Below are 15,896 nucleotides of genomic sequence, written 5' to 3'. Positions count from 1 at the left end.
CGGGGCCAGGGAGCAGGAGCGGGTGGCCTGGCTCCCCAGAGCCCGAGGTCCTCAGCGAAGCCACGTCCCGCGCCACTCCCCCCATCTTGGAGTCCTTGAGCCTGAGTTCCCGTGGGAGCCCGGCTCCCGAGGTCTTCCTGGCCACCGGTTGTCATTCTGCATCTCTTCGTTACTCCATCTTTCCAACCCCTAGTGCCCTGAGGAACTTTCTGCTGTAAGCTGAGTGCGGTGGCCCACGCCTGTCGTCCCAGCAGCTCGGGAGGCTGAGGCAGGAGGATTGCAAACTGGAGGCCAGCCTCAGCCACTGAGTGAGGCCCTGAGCAAGTCAGCAACACCCTGTCTCAAAATAAAATAGAAAAGAGGGCGGGGGGTGTGGCTCAGGTGTGAAGCAGCCCTGGGTTCCATTCCTGGTACCCAAGGTCAAGTTGGTGCTTCATTTATTTATTTACCAGTTGTAAGCCAACCCCCTTGCAAACCTGATGAGCACGCTGCTGTCCCCACACCTAGACCAGGGTTGGGTACAGTGAGTGCTCAGTAACGACTGCTGAGGTGCCAAATGAAGAGTACCACCCAGTGGGCGGTCATGATTCTGGAATAAAGGAAGTGAGCTGACGTAGTTTGGTGACGTTCTTCCAAGCACTTTATGTTCGATTCACTCACTTCAGCTTTGCACCAGTAGGGACTGAACCCAGGGACGCTTCACCCCTGAGCCACCTCCCAGCCCTTTTTATATTTCATTTAGAGACAGGGCCTTGCTGAGTGACCGAGGCTGGCCTCCACCTTGCGATCCTCCTGCCTCAGCCTCCAGAGTTGCTGGGATGACAGGCGTGTGCCACCACATCAGGCAAAGTTTGCAAGTTTTGAGTGGCGACCAGATGGGGCAGAGGAGGCCAAGGCTGGGCCGAGATGGGGCAGAGGGTGGCACTAGTCAAATTAGCTCTAGAACAGGCTCAAGGGAAGGGACCAGCCCAGGGGACAGCAGGGGCAGCCGTTCCTGAACGGGCTGGTAGGACCACGCTCAGACCCACGAGAACGTCCACAGGCGCGTGCGGCTCTTCGTGGGCGCCATATTTGTGACTGGGACCCTGGGCTTCTTCTTCCAGTGGCACGTGACATCTCCTAGGGACAGCAAGCTGACTTACAGAGACTTCAGTAGATCGCAGGGGTGGCAGAGGGGCTTCGGCAGAAGTCACGATGCCAAGAAGAGATTTGGGATGTCCTCAGGCACCAAGAGTTGGATGGGTGAAGTGGGACTCGGGTGGGTCTCTCGAGGACAAGTATCACCTGCCCCAGGGAGAGAAAGGACGCCAGAATCGTACCCTGGCAGCCGGGCCCTGCACACAGACTTTAAAACCAGGACGTTAGCGGGCACAGGGGCCCACACCTGTTGTCCCAGCAACTCAGGAGGCTGAGGCAGGAGGATTGCAAGTTGGAGGCCAAAAATATACATCCACCCGTCAGACAGCTCTGGCTTTTTTTTTTTTTTTTTTTTAAGTAAAAAAATCCTCGCCCAGACTGGAGTGGAGGCTGGGTCTATGTCCCTTGATCTGGCCATCAGGACACAGGGCCACGATGGCTTGGGCCTGTCACCCGCCCTGGAACCCCTTCCCATCCGTTCCAAGTGGGGTTGCAGAAGGAGCGTGCAGGGCGGACGCTGGGCGCTGGGCGCTCCTTCCTGTCGGCTCTCCCACCCCCCAGGGGAGGCCCGTGGCCCCTGAGGCCAGCGCCTGCCCGCCCACGCTGCCCAGGCTGCCATGTCCCCACCCAGCCTCGGGCCACAGGCTCTCTCTCTCCAGGAACGAGCCAGCCTGGCCCCGGTCTTCCTGCCCGGCAAGGGTCCCCTCTCCCAGGACAGTCTATTCAGGTCCCCACGGTTCCTCACACGCCCGCGTCAGGCAGGGCGAGGCCAGGTCTGCCATGTCTAGCCCGAGGCCTCTCGCATGCCTGTGAAACTCGGTTACTTTCCTGAATGAAGGTGCAGGGTCCCCAAGCTGCAGGTCTCCCGGGGTCTTGTCAGGGCCACACAATGACTTTGTGTGTGTGCGTGTGGTGTAGGGATTGACCCCGGGGCACTTACCACGAGCTCCATCCCCAGCCCTTTTTATTTTGTATTTTGAGACAAGGTCTTGCTAAATTGCTGAGGCTGGCCTCCACCTTGTGATCCTCCTGCCTCAGCCTCCCAAGCAGCTGGCATGAGAGCATGCACCACCGTGCCCGGCCTGACTTTCATTTTTCTTTCCGGGTAGGAACTGCCTGACCTGCTCCCTGTGCCTTGTCCTAGGTTGAGCCCTCCAGAGCCGTCCCAGGGCTCAGGGGACCAGGAGAGGGCAGAGGACTCGGGGTGCTACTTGAGGAACAAGTCAGCTGGTTGGGGGTGGGGAGAACCTTCCCCACAGGAGGCCAAGGCTGCGTCCCTTGTCCCCCACCCTGGCGGGTACTTAGATGGGGAATGGGTAGGCACAGTGGGGACAAGAATGTCACCCAATCTCTGCACCCTGTCTCCCGCTGGAGCGGCTGTCCCTGGGCCCTTGGCACAGCCCCGCCGTCCCCGGCCTCCGCTGGGTGGGGTCGGCAGCCTGGCTGAGATGCCCCCATCCACGTGGCCGAGGCGCCTGCGCACTGGCTGGTCCTCACGGTCTGCGTTGTTCTCCCGGGGTGGCCACCGTGGGCCAGTCGCATGAAGGGCCACCAGGCAGGCGGCCACCGTGGCCCACAGGGGAGGCTGGGAGGCGAAGGCTGTGCCTCCACATGACCAGTCTGCAGGCGTGGGGCCCAGAGGCCCCTGGAGAGCCATCCCGGCTCCACCGGGCCACCAGGGACAAAGCCAGCGTGGGCGAGGCCCCTTCAGGCACCAAGCGGGAGGCAACATGTGTCACAGAGCTGCCACCAGAGTCAGCGTGGTGCCCACTGGGCAGAGGGGACGGAGAGGCTGTGCCAAGCCCAGGAGGGCGGCCTGGGCACGTGGCCTGGCGGCGTCTGAACAGGAGCTCAGACGGTCACAGAGCCGCTTGCAGGTGAGGGGCGCTCAGGGCGCACCAGCCGCACTAGGACCAGAGGTCGGTTTAATGATCAGTGACACCGATGTGTGCACGTGAGTGACGGTCACGTAGATGATCTAGCGCACTTGAGATACTATTGAACTATTTAATATGATCATATGCACTATTATCAATTATGTCTCATCTGATGACTGTATTGCTAATTATATAAATTATATGGATTACATGAACCATGTGATCATAGATCAAATGATATGAATTACACAATTACATATTATGTCTGTAATATATATAATTTAATATGTAATCATACATTATGTATATAAATTACACCATTATATATTATATATATGATCATATGAGTGATTATGTTAATTATAAATGATGAGTTATGTAGATGATGCTTTGAATATATTTAACGAAGCCTGTTATTTTATTAATATATATTAATAAGATGTTAATATATTACTTAATTATGAGTATTATATGGGATTGATATATAACCTCTGATATGATCAAATATATTTAACAATATAATTATATTATCAATGACATCATCCATCATCGTATTGTTTGATTATGTAATTAAGCATATTTAAATGGCATTTTAAATGTTGAATTATTTAATGTAGGATATTGAATCAGTAGTAGAATCGGTTCGTAGAAATAATCAAGAACGAGCTCTTTAATAGGCTGACGTGCGTGACGTGTCATTGATCACGTGACTGGCGTGTTTCGGTGATGTCGCGAACGCACCGAACCATTCAGGGGACCCACCGACACCTGAAGAGCGAGCTTAGCTTTCTTCGCCCCCCACGCGAGGCCTGGCCCAAGTGCCCCGCAGGACGCGTCCCCTGCTCTGTGCCCGGTGGAGATGCAGCCGCCACCCCAGTGTCCTTGGCGCCCCATGGCCGGAGGCCTCCCCAGGAAGCACGTGTGTCTGGCCTCGGGCACTTTCGCTCAGGGGCCCCGGAAGCTTCTGCGCCAGCCCCTGGGGAGGCGGGAGGTGAGGCCAGCCGCCAGCCTGAGCCAGGGAGGCTGCACACCCGCCTTTGCCCAGGGCCTCCAGGACCCCCTGATCCTTCTCTCCTGTAGTTTGAAGGGGCTGAAGTGGAGGCGGGCGCTGTTGTCCAGTGTCGTGGGTCAGCTCGGCTGGGCACCCAAGGGAGGGAGGTCCTCGCGTGCTGTCCTGACACGGGGCAGGTCAGAGCGGGCGTCCTTGGGATCAGAGGCGCCGCACATCCGGGCTGCAGGCCCGGCCCCTCTGCAGGAGCCTTGGCCAGAATCTGCCCCTCCCCCAGCAGCCACCACAGTCCACCCTCCCATGGGTCCTGCAGGGCCACCGTCCTGTGTGACACCCGGCCTTGCAGTCCACGCTGGGGGCCTTGGCTCTGCATCTTGCCCAATGTGTGAAGGAGAGTCCCTCCCACATCCGTCATCAGCATCTGACAGTTGACATGTCACGTCTGTCATCCCGGCAGCTTGGGAGGCTGAGGCAGGAGGATGGCAAGGTGGAGGCCAGCCTCTGCCACTTAGCAAGGCCTTAAGCAACTCAGGGAGACCCTGTCTCTAAATAAAATAGAAAAAGGGCTGGGGAGGTGGCTCAGTGAGACAGGAGCAGAGAGAAGCAGGTGCCGAGGGGCAGGTGACAGAGGAGGACATGGTCACTACGGTTACCTGCTCTCCCAGGCCCTACGCTGAGTCACATGGCTGAGGACTAGGCCAGCAGGCAGACAGGACATGTTGCGTGCAGTCAGGTGCAGCCAGCCTGGGAAGGTGGACCCTTGGTTGGCAGGGTCAGGGTGCTGGAGATCCTCGTGGGTGGGCCTCCCGTGTGCACCCAGCCTCCCTCACCCTTGGAGTCACAGGCCACGCCTGGGACCTGTCTCTGAAGGGCTTTAGCGGGGACACAGGGAGCCTAGCTTCCAGCCCCCTGAGACTCTGCTCACCCTGGGCCTCAGCCCATGCATGACAGGGAGAATAAACTGTCAAAATCTGCCACTTAGGCCTGTCATCCCAGCAACTCGGGAGGCTGAGGCAGGAGGATCACAAGTTGGAGGCCAGCCTCAGCCACTTCATAAAATACAAAACAGGGCTAGGGATGTGACTCAGTGGGTTCAGTTCCTGGTACCAAAATAAATAAATTTTAAAAAACGCAGCTTTCGGGACCAGCCGTGTGCCACCCCTGGCTCCCCTGCCAGCCAGAGAGGAGGCCTGCTCCGTCACCCGCCGCCGCCTCTCCCTGTGCTCTGGAAGCAGGGCTGATACAGTAATCAGGCGGCCACACACGGGCCCGGGGAAATGACAGCTCCCGAGCCTTTGTTCGCCCTCATTATCCTGGATGGGTTTTTTTTTTTTTTTCCCCAACTCATAAAAATGACATTTTTAATATGTGGAGATTTTTTTTTAGAGAAAAGCAATATGAAGAAGACTTTTATTGTCAATAAGCCCTACCTTTTAAACCAGTTATCTTAGTTTCTGCTCTAGGTATTTTAATTGGAGATTAACTGCCGTTAAAGAGGGGACACATTTGGGGAAAGGAGCGTTGGGGGCATTAACATTCAGCTCCCTCGGTGGTGGGGACAATGCCGTCCCAGAGGCCACCAAGCCGGCCCCTCCGCGGCGACCCCCAGGGCTGCCTCTGGCCACGGCTTGGCTTGGTGTGGGGGCGACTTGCGGCCCCCAGGGGAGCAGCCCGGGAGGGTCCCTGGCTGTGTCTCCACGGCCCTGCGCTGAGGCCGGAGCAGCCTCTGGGCTCTGGACACAAGGACAAAGGAAAGCGGGTGACAGAGCCACTCTCCATTCTGCCCGCCGCGGGCATCTGTGGCCTCCACCCTGACAGCGTCTGTCCACAGCCAGGCCCGGGTCCCCTGTGCCGCGGCCACAGCGTCGGGAGCTCAGGCGCCTCGGCCCGGCCACAGCTAAGCGGACGGAAGCTTCCAGCATGTGCGTGAGGCCGAACCAGGGAGCCGCGGCCCGGCTGAGGCCCACTCTGGCCTGGTGTCCCTGCCCACGGCCACCCGTCCAGAGAACACGTACCTTCCACTGGACCTTTCCCGGCGTCCAGCCTGGCGCTGTCACTCACTAGCTGAGTGACCTGGGGACACCCCCTTTCCCCGCTAGGCCCCTGTACTCTCCCTGTGGCTGGGACTCCGGCTAGGCTGACCTCATGGGGGTCTCGGGCAGGTTTTTGTTTGTTTGGGTACCAGGGACTGAACCCAGGGATGTTAACCACATCCCAGCCCTTTTACATTTTATTTAGAGACAGGGTCTCGCTGAGTTGCTCGGGGTTTGCTAAGTGGCAGAGGCTGGCCTCCAACTTGCGATCCTCCTTCCTCAGCCTCCCCAGCCACTGGGATGATAGGCGTGTGCCTCATGCCCAGCTGGTTGTGGGCACTTCAAAGACCTGTGCATCATGGCAGTGCCTCTCCTCGTCCAGGGCCCTGTCCCCAGCAGAGTTGGGACAACCCTGAGGAGGGAGGCAGGTACCCTCGGCTGTCATCTGAGGCCAGACCTGCCGGGCCACTGAGATGGCTGCTCTTGACGTGCTCCTGGGAGCCGGAGCCAGGCCGCTCTGACTCCCGTGGCCCCTCGTCTGGACTGAGCAGGAAGCCAGAGGTCAGGGCCAGGTCACAGCCCGGTGTCCCTTCCCCTGTGAGGACAGGGCCCGGCCCCGCCAGCACCGCCAGCACCCGCCGCCCCTCCTGCCCCCCGCGGCCCCGCCCGCCACATTCCTCCGCGGTCACTGAGGCTGGCTGGTGGCCCCTGGGCTCTGGGCAGGCTCCTTCCTCCACAGGCAAGTGTCCGTCCGTCCGTCTGCATGAGGCCTGGCACGTCAGTGGCCAGCTCGGGCTGGCCGTCATGCGGGCAGAGGCGGCCTCTATCCCCGTCCCCTTCCCTGTCCCTCCGGCTGCAGACGCGGGCTTCAGGGAGCACGCGGGCCCCGGGCGGGTGGGCGCACGTCTCTGTCCCAGGGTCCCTGCTGCCCATTGGAGAGGGCGGCCTGCCCTGCACAGCGGCTCGAGGCCCAGGGAGTCCCAGGAAGCCCTGGGGACACGCTGCCCGGCACGTTGCAGCCTGCGCGCCCGCAGATCCCGTCCTTAGAGAAAGGGAGCCGCGCGCACGTCCCCAGGCGACAGCCCCGCACGGCCGTCGGGGAGTCGCAGACGCTGAGAGTCGGGATCAGTCAACTCTCAGGAGGCCCAAGGCCGTGACCTCGGGGACCTGTGAGCTCAGACCCTCTGCGTCCTTGCTGTGTGTCCTCGGGCAAGTTACTGAGCGTCTCTGGGCCAGTTCCCGCTATGTGACTGGCACTCCCCGGCCGCAGGAGCACTTTGAACGGCTCCTGGCGCTTGGTCACGTCGTGGTGACGTTCACTGTGACCGTCACTGGGGTCCTTGGTGGCCATGGAGACCGGCTGGTGCTCCTCCGCGGGGCAGGGTGGGTCCCTGGCTCCAGGGTCGTTCTCTCCATCTGTCTGTCTGTGCGCGTGCGCGTTGGTGGCGGAAGGGTGACGTCACGGGAGAGAGGCCCAGCGGGGTCCTGGGGACACGTCCAGAGGCCTCGTCCCTGGGAGTCTCGGGGACACCGCCTCCTGCCACCTCCCCGCTGTCCCCAGGACGGCTGGGGCCACCCTGCATGGGGTGCTGTCCCCACCGCTGTGTCCCCAGGGAGCAGCAGGCCAGGCCTGCCCCCGCCTCCTGCCCCGCCGCGTGCCCTGGCCTGGCTGCAGGGCTGGCGGGCGTCACGGGCCCTGATGGGGACACTGGGGAAGCCGCGCTGTGTCGGGGGCAGGGTGACCCCAGACTGTGGCGCCCACAGGAGGGAGTCGCCCAGAGAGGGTCCACCCAGGGCTGGCCCGCCTGTGGCCACACAGCCCGGGGACCGGGGCCACTTAGTGCTGCTGGCGGCTGCAGGCCACCATGCCGTCCCTGGGGACACGGGGCCCGAGGGAGGGCGGACGAGACGCCAGGAGGAGGACGCTCGGGGGGCAGGTGCCACCACCCCGGCGAGGCAGCGAGGGCGCGTCTCAGGGCCCCTGGGCGTCGGGACCCTGTCTGGGTGGCCAGGTGTCTTCAGGAGCCGCCCAACCGGGAGGATGAGCCGGCGTTTGTTCTAGAAGGATCTTTGGCAGCAGCACTGTGGGCGGGTGAGTGGAGAGCCGCGTAGGGAGCCACATCCAGCCCTGCCGGCTGCGGGGGGCCCTCCAGGCGACCCTCTCTGGGCCCTTTGCCGGGTGCCCAGCAGGCCTGGGCTTCCCGGAGCGAGCGGGATCCTGGGTGCCCCAGGGTGGCATGACCCCCTTCCAGGCAGGTGACAGCGTGCAGCTGGCCTTTGCTTGTGCTCAGGTGATCCGAGTCCTGGCCAGCCGCCACCAGCTGTCCCTCCTAGGGCCAGCTAGTCCAGGCTAGTCACAGGAGGACTCAAAATTACAGACCACATAGTTGGGCATGGTGGTGCTCGCCAGTCATTCCAGCAACTAGGGAGGCTGAGGCAGGAGGACCACAAGTTGGAGGCCAGCCTCAGCACCTTAGCGAGGCCCTAAGCAACTCAGCGAGACCCTACCTCTAAATAAAATAGAAAAATGGCTGGGGATGTGGCTCAGGGATCGAGTGCCCCTAAGTTCGATCCTCGGCACCCCCACAAAAAAATTTAGGGGTCACAGACGTCGCTCCTTGGAGGCCACCCTGCCCTCTACGAACGCAGCCCGAGCCGCTCTCCAGAGCCCGCTGCTGCCTGCCTGGCCCAGAACACTTTTGTTTTTGCTTAAAAAAAAAAAAAGAAAGCAAACATCGCCGGGCGCACCCGCTTTCCTCCCCACGCACCCCGTCTCCAAGCTCCGCATTGTGATTTCAATTTGCCGGGGTGGGAAAGTCTCCTGCAAAGGGCCCTTTTTTGTATTTGAAGAATCCATCGTTGCCGCTAAGAAGCTTAATAGAAATTAAAGGAGGAATTAGACGACTCGGGGACATCAAACCGGGGGTGCGGGCGCCCTGCCTCCGCTTCCTGCCATCAAAGGGGCGCGCGAGCCACCGCGCCTCGGGAGGAGCGCGAGGCCCGCCGCCCGCCTCGCTGATTCCTTTTGTTCCAGGGACAGTGGAGAATAGGTCTGATAAAACCGTAATCGCCTTATCTTTTTAAAGCAAATTGCATCTCTGTTTACATACGGGATCCATAGCAGGAGGGACGGGGAGGGGACCTGGGGAGCCGCCCACACCCGCCAGCGAGGACCAGGACAGGGACAGCCAAGGCAGCGGCTCCCGAGCTGCCGTGCTCCCTCCAGGAGGAGTTCAGAGAGGCCCGGAAGGACCCTGGTGACTTCCCGCCCACCTGGGTGACTCTAGGTGGCCCATGAAGCCCCCTCCTCTTGGCCTCTCTGTCCCCCTCCTGGAAACCGGGCGTGGTAATGCACGCTTGTCATTTCAGCAGCTTGGGAGGCTGAGGCAGGAGGATCGCAAGGTGGAGGCCAGTCTCAGAACTTAGCAAGGCCCTGTCTCTAAATAAAACATAAAGAGGGCTGGGGACGTGGCTCAGGGTTCAACCCCTGGTCCCCAAAAAAAGGCTCGGACCCCCCAGCTGGGTCAGGAGCAGGTTGGGGTCACTGAGCCTTCCTCCCCTCTGCTTGTCCTCCGGAGCCCAGCCTCACCGCGGCCAGTTATGCACCCAGCATGCACCGCGGCTGGTCACCGGCAAGACCAGGATGTCCACAGCGGCCCCTCGGTGGGGGACGCAACTGCCAGCGTGGCTGACTGTCCCCAAGTGCCTGCTGCCCTGTTCTGGCCACATTCTGGGCCACCCGCCCTGGGCCCAGCCAGCAGCCCACAGGCACGTGACCCCCGAGGACCCCTGCTGCAGCCCCGGCTCTCCGCCCTGTCCCTGCCCTGTCACCGCCGCCCTGACAGCACAGGAAGTGCCCGGTGACCCGGCTGCTCACAGGGTGCAGTTCCCACTGGGGTGCCGGCCGCCCACCCGCCCGGAAGCCCCTCTTCCCGTCCAGCCCCAGCCAGGGCCGCAGCCTCCCGCCCAGCGGGCCTTTGTGTGGGGCTGGCCCTCGGTGAGAAAGGCCACCCTGGCCCTGGGAGAGTGTCCCCGGGGAAGCCGCGGGTTGCAGTGTCACCCCAGGGTCACGGCAGCCCGCCCACCTCACCCTGCGTCCAGGGCTGGGCTGGAGAGGGAGGGACTGGGCCCAGGGCGCTAGCCATCCCGAGCCTGGGAAGAGGTGGCCGCCTGCAGAGCCCGGGGACCCCACGCCCGGGGCCAGGTGGGCACTTCTGTCCCCTCGCGGCTGCCCCTGCCCATCCACGTCCGGTGGACACCGTCCTCAGCTTGGGGACCTCCCTGAGCATCCCTTCGCCAGGCTGCACGTGGTCCTGGGGACGGAGCCCACTCGGGAGCCACAGGATCCGTCACAACCCCAGCGGGGCACAGAGATCCCCAGGGACTGCGTTCCTGGGCCAGAGAAGGGACGCTGGTGGAGAAGGCGGGAAGAACGTTCCAGAGAGAGCTGCCTGCTCCAAGGAGCCACTTGGCTCCGTGGGGCGGAGGCAGGGGACTGACGGAGGTGGATAGCGGACCTGACCTGCAGGGACGGGTAGACACTCTCCTGCTAGTATAAGTGAGCCTGGAGCGTCCACGCCAGCCTGCGGCAAACCTGTAGCAGACAGGTGGCCTGCAGGGGTAGCCATAGGGTGGCCGTGGCTGGGGACCTGAGAGGTGGGAGGGTCAGTTCCTGGTCCTACAGCTTGCAGTTGCTATGGTCTTCTTTTTTTTTTTTTTACGTGTCCTTCTTAGCTGTCCGTGACAGCCGCGTGCACTCTGACCTGTCACACACACATGCAGTGTGACACCCCATCCTTGTGGGACGTGACGTGGAGTTTCCCTGGTCCTGTGTCCATATGTGAACAGGAAAGTTCTGTCCCATCCATTCCACTGTCTTTCCCATGCCCATCCCCCTCCCTCCCCTTCATCCCCCTTTGTCTCATCCAGAGAACTTCTCTTCTCCTCCCTCATCCGCACATCAGAGAGAACCTTCTACCTTTGGTGTTTTGGGATTGGCTCATCTCACTTCACGTGACAGTCTCCAGCTCCATCCATTTACCAGCAAATGCCATCATTTCATTAATTTTCATGGCTGAGTAATATTCCATTGTGTGTATGTCCCACGTTTTCTTGATCCATTCCTCTGTTGAAGGCACCTAGGTTGGTTCCACAGCTTAGCTTCTGTGAATTGAGCTGCTCTAAACATGGATGCGGCTGCGTCACTGTAGTGCACCCAGTTCTTCTGGATATTTCAGTCTCTGGATTTTAAGCCCTTTGGGTGTAAACCAAGGAGTGGGACAACCACAGGGCCAGGCGCCATGAACGTCAGTTCCCTGGGGACCCCCGCCTGGCCCCGGGGCACCGTCCTTCAGGCAGAACGAGGGTAGTAGATGCAGGCCAGGGGCCAGACACGCGGCTGAGCTGCCCACCCGCTGGCACTGAGCACCTCCGGGTCCCGGGGACGCACCTGTTCCCCGTGGTCTGCAGAGTGTGGCTGCAGCCAGGTCGCGGCTGCACCTTCCCTGGGCTCAGAACTGAGCACAGGACTCCACATCGGTCCCCGAGCCCCAGAGCCCCACAGAACCTCGAGAAATACAGAAAAGTAGAAGGAATGGAAACCAGTGCTTGTGACTCATGCCTGACCCCGGCCACCTTCCCGTCTGTTCTCTGCCACCCGGAGCTGTAGCGAAACTCCTGGATTTTTTTTTTTAATTGGAGGGGAGACCAGGGGTTGATCCAGGGGTGCTAACCACTGAGCCCCACCCCCAGCCCTTTTTATATTTTTTTTAGAGACAGGTTCTCGCTGAGCTGCTTAGAACCTCGCTCAGTGGCTGAGGCTGGCCTCCAACTTGTGATCCTCCTGCCTCAGCCTCCTGAGCCGCTGGGATGACAGGCGTGCGCCAGCGTGTCCAGTTCTCCTGGATATTTCGGCTGCTGGATTTTTTTAATGCTGTTTGTTTGTGCAGAGCTGGAGATGGACCCAGGGCCCCACACAGCAGGGAAGTGCTGCCACTGAGCTACACACCAGCCCCAGATCGCTACGTGTTTTTTAACATCCCAAGCCTTTCTTTGTGTGACTCACGGCGTTGATCAGGCATGGCGTTTAATCTTACAGAACATCATTGTGCAGGAGAAAATGGGCCCTGGTTCCGTCCTGAGTGTCGCCCTTTGGTGTTGGAACCTCTGTGTTAACTGCGCCAAGTGCCCGCCGGGTGGGATCAGACCGCCTCAGGCGAGTGTCCAGGCCTTGCGCGTCCCAGTTCCTGGTGACACATTAAGGAGTAAGCTCCTCCACGCTGGGGGACATCTACCCGCACAGATCTGGCCTCATCTCACACGGCTTATTGGAACCACATTTGTGGAGTGGATTTCCCAGTTCTTGCTGTCACCATTGAGAGCTTGGCTCCCAGGCTCTTTTTGAAAAACCTTCTCTCTGGGGTCTTGGAAAACCACAGAGGTCTGCCCACTTCTTGCCAGCTGTGGTGGCACATGCCTGTCATCCCAGCAACTCTGGAGGCTGAGGTAGGAGGATTGAGAGTTGGAGGCCAGCCTCAGCCACTTGGTGAGACCCTGAGCAACTCAGCGAGACCCTGTCCCTAAATAAAATATGGAAAGGGCTGGGGAGGCGGCTCCGTGGTCACGTGCCCCTGGGTTCAATCCCTGGCATCAAAAAAGAAGAGCATATTGTCTGAGGACCAGAGTGTTCTAGATGTGACGTCCCTGCAGCGAAGAGACAGAGAGCCACCCGTGGTCGGACTTGTCCTCTCAGTGGGGACAGATGACACACACCAAATGAGAAACGAGAAGAGCCAGAGGAAAGAACAGGGCAGGGGCAGGGGGACGTGCCTACAGGGTGGTCGTGAAGGTGCCCCTGGTGACCTTCAGGTGACGTTGGGACAGTGACTTGAAGGAGGTGAACGGGGTCTTTGGACGGGAGCGGATGTGCCGAGGTGGCGAATCGGGAAAAGCAAAGGCCCCGGGGCAGCGAGGAGAAGGGGCAGCGGACGTGGCAAGAGCAAAGCCAGCTTCCCGGGCCTCAAGGGTCCCTGAGCCCAAGTTAGTGACAACCTCTGAGGGACACTCAGGTCCCCGTGCCTGCGGATGCCAGCCCGCCGTGACCCTGGCCGGTCCCTGTGCCTGGCCTGGGCCCAGCGTCCCCCTCAGAGACGCCTGCCCTGGGACACGGAAGCAGCCGTCGCCCCGGGGACCCGTGTGGCCGCGTCCCTGCTGGCCTGCTGCCCTGAGTGGCCCTGGTCCCCGGAGCCTCCTTGCCGGGCCCTGTCTGCACCCTGTGTCCCCTGGGTCCCCTGGTCCTCCAGGTCCCCAGGGGGAAGTCCCAGGCCCTGCCTGAGCCTGGCGGGGAGCAGCCCCGACTCCCTCCCGGGGACGTCACCCCCCCGCTGTCACTTGGCTAGGAAAGAAAGGCTCCCGGGAAGCGGTCCCCGCGTCACCGGCCACAGTGACACAGCTCTCCTGCGGGCTCCCGGCCTGGGCGGAGAGCAGGCAGACCGCGTCCCGCCGTCTCAGGACGGTGATCAGATGGCACGAGTCGCCAGCGCCAGCCACGGGGCAGGAGTGTCGCCGTGTAACGGGAGCCGCGCGAGATGGGCCGCAGATTGGGCCGCGCCTGTCTCCAGCTCAGACCTGCTGGCACCAGGGCCGGCGCCTCGGCCACCGTGCGCCCGCTTCCCTGGGGACAAGTGCAGCGCCACCTCTGCAGCGGGCACCCAAAGCCTCCACCTGCCCGAGGAAGCCGGGCCCTGTGTGGTGGAGCAGGCTGTCCCTTAGCGACCGCAGACGTGCCCACCCAGGCGCCCCGGGGCCGTTCCAGGGACTGAGCCCAGAGGCGCCTGACCACTGAGCCACCTCCCCAGCCCTTTTAATATTTTATTTAGAGACAGGGTCTCACTGAGTTGCTCAGGGCCTCGCTAAGTGGCTGAGGCTGGCCTCCACCTTGCCATCCTCCTGCCTCAGCCTCCCAAGCTGCTGGGATGACAGGCGTGGGCCACTGAGCCTGGCCGGCCTCATGGTCTCTTACACATGAAACAGGCCTTGGTGCTGCTCACTCTTCTTTCCCCTGACGTGGCCTCTGCCTTTGAATAAGACCTTGATTGGGGCCCATTGCTTCACTATGTCTATTCTTATTCACCGCCAGGAGAGCAGGGGCCTCTCATGCCTGATCTTTGACCCCTGACCACTGACCCCATCGTTGTGTCAGGGGTAACCCACCAAGCCCATTCCTCACAGAAACTTTGCTTTTGGCTGTTAAGGGGGCCAGAAACCCCCTTCCCTCAGGATGGTCCCAAACAGGAAATTAGCATCCTCGAGGTCCATTATTCCAGGTGGGACACAGGGTGTTTCAGCAACAGTTTTATACAAACAGCTCCAGACAGTTCTGGTGGAGGACAGGGTGGGAGGCTAGAATCGTCCCTCTAACCAGGCACGGTGGTGCACGCCTGTCATTGCAACAAATAGGGAGGCTGAGGCAGGAGGATCGCAAGGTGGAGGCCAGCCTCAGCCACTTAGTGAGGCCCTGAGCAACTCAGCGAGACCCTGTCTCTCAGTAAAATATAAAAAGGGCTGGGATGTGGCTCAGTGGCTAAGCACCCCTGGGTTCCATCCCTGGTACAAAAGCCAACAAGAACACCTTCCCTGGGGACACTCCCATGGCGGGACTCGGCCAGCGGGCTCAGCCCACCTGTGCTAGAAGGCGGAGGCAGACCTGGGACCAGGGACCAGGTGGGAGCCACATGGAGCTCCAGACCAGGCGGGCCAGCCGTGTGGGCCAGGGCGGGGGATGGCCCGAGGTCGCGGGGCTCCTGGTGGCCGCGTGGGCCTCAGGTGGCACTCGGAGTGTGGCAGTGTGACGGTCTCACCCGTGCCTTGCAGGTGGCCTGAGCCCCGAGTCCAAGAGGATCCTGGCGCCGGCCCTCAAGAAGCGTGGCCGGGGCCGCGGGGAGGCGGCCCGGCAGGAGGAGGGGACGGAGCGGCCGGAGCCCCCGCAGCACGTGACGCTGAGCCTGTCCTTCAAGCGCTACGTCTTCGACACCCACAAGCGCATGGTCCAGTCGCCCTGAGGGACCCGGGGACGGGCCCACTGGCTGCAGTGCCAAATACTCCACCAGACGTGCCTCCGCCCTGCAGGGCCACTGCCCAGCCCTGGGGAGAAGCGGGGACCGGGGGCTGGGGGACCTGGAGGGCTGTCGCCCATTCCTGCAGCTGCTGGTCTGGGGCAGCCACCAGGCCTGGCTAGGAAAGGGCCTCGGCCAGAGAGCCGCCGCCTGCCAGGCTGCCCCTGCCTGGGCCACCTGGAGGCTGTAAATAAACATGGCATGGCCCCAGCCCTCTCTGCTGTCTGTCTGTCTGTCTGTGCGATTTCACGGAGTGTCCCCACCCCGCCCGGCTCTGTTCAGAGGGGAGTATCAAGAATGTCTTGGAGGCTGGGGCAGGAGGATCGCAAGGTGGAGGCCAGCCTCAGCCACTTAGCAACTCAGCGAGACCCTGTCTCCAAATAAAACAGAGAAAGGGCTGGCGACAGGGTCGGTGGGGAGGCGCCCCTGGGTTCAATCCCTGGTGCCAGAAAAGGCAGGGACGGTGACCGCTGGCTGTGGACCCCTCTGACCGGCCCAGGACGCAGGAGCCCGGAACCCACGGCCACCCACCCGCAGCCGTAGCCATGGGGACTCAGCAAAGGGTGTGACCTGGGGCAACTGGGGTGGGGCATCGAGGCTCCCGAGACGCTCGGGGTGGACAGATGTCGCCGCCTCCCTCTCGGAGGCCCAGACGGACGCAGCCGCCTCCCTCTTATCCCGGTAATCGGCGCATTATGCTTAATTCTCAAAAATGACATTAAAAATA

At 61.2% G+C, this 15,896-nt stretch overlaps 1 protein-coding gene across 1 annotated transcript in view; it reads left to right on the top strand.

Annotated features, from left to right (window-relative positions):
• Window positions 1-15,373, top strand: part of Eefsec (eukaryotic elongation factor, selenocysteine-tRNA specific) — a 183,511-nt gene extending 168,138 nt beyond the window's left edge. Inside the window, exon 7 of the mRNA XM_047535044.1 lies at window positions 14,928-15,373. Within this exon, the coding sequence (XP_047391000.1) occupies window positions 14,928-15,115 (188 nt within the window). The 3' untranslated portion in view covers window positions 15,116-15,373. The remainder of the gene's footprint in view (window positions 1-14,927) is intronic.
• Window positions 15,374-15,896: the final 523 nt, after the last annotated feature.

This window comes from Sciurus carolinensis, chromosome 19, assembly GCF_902686445.1.
Source record: "Sciurus carolinensis chromosome 19, mSciCar1.2, whole genome shotgun sequence".
In the NCBI taxonomy this organism is placed as follows: domain Eukaryota; kingdom Metazoa; phylum Chordata; class Mammalia; order Rodentia; family Sciuridae; genus Sciurus; species Sciurus carolinensis.
This window is presented reverse-complemented; position numbering and strand designations above follow the sequence as displayed.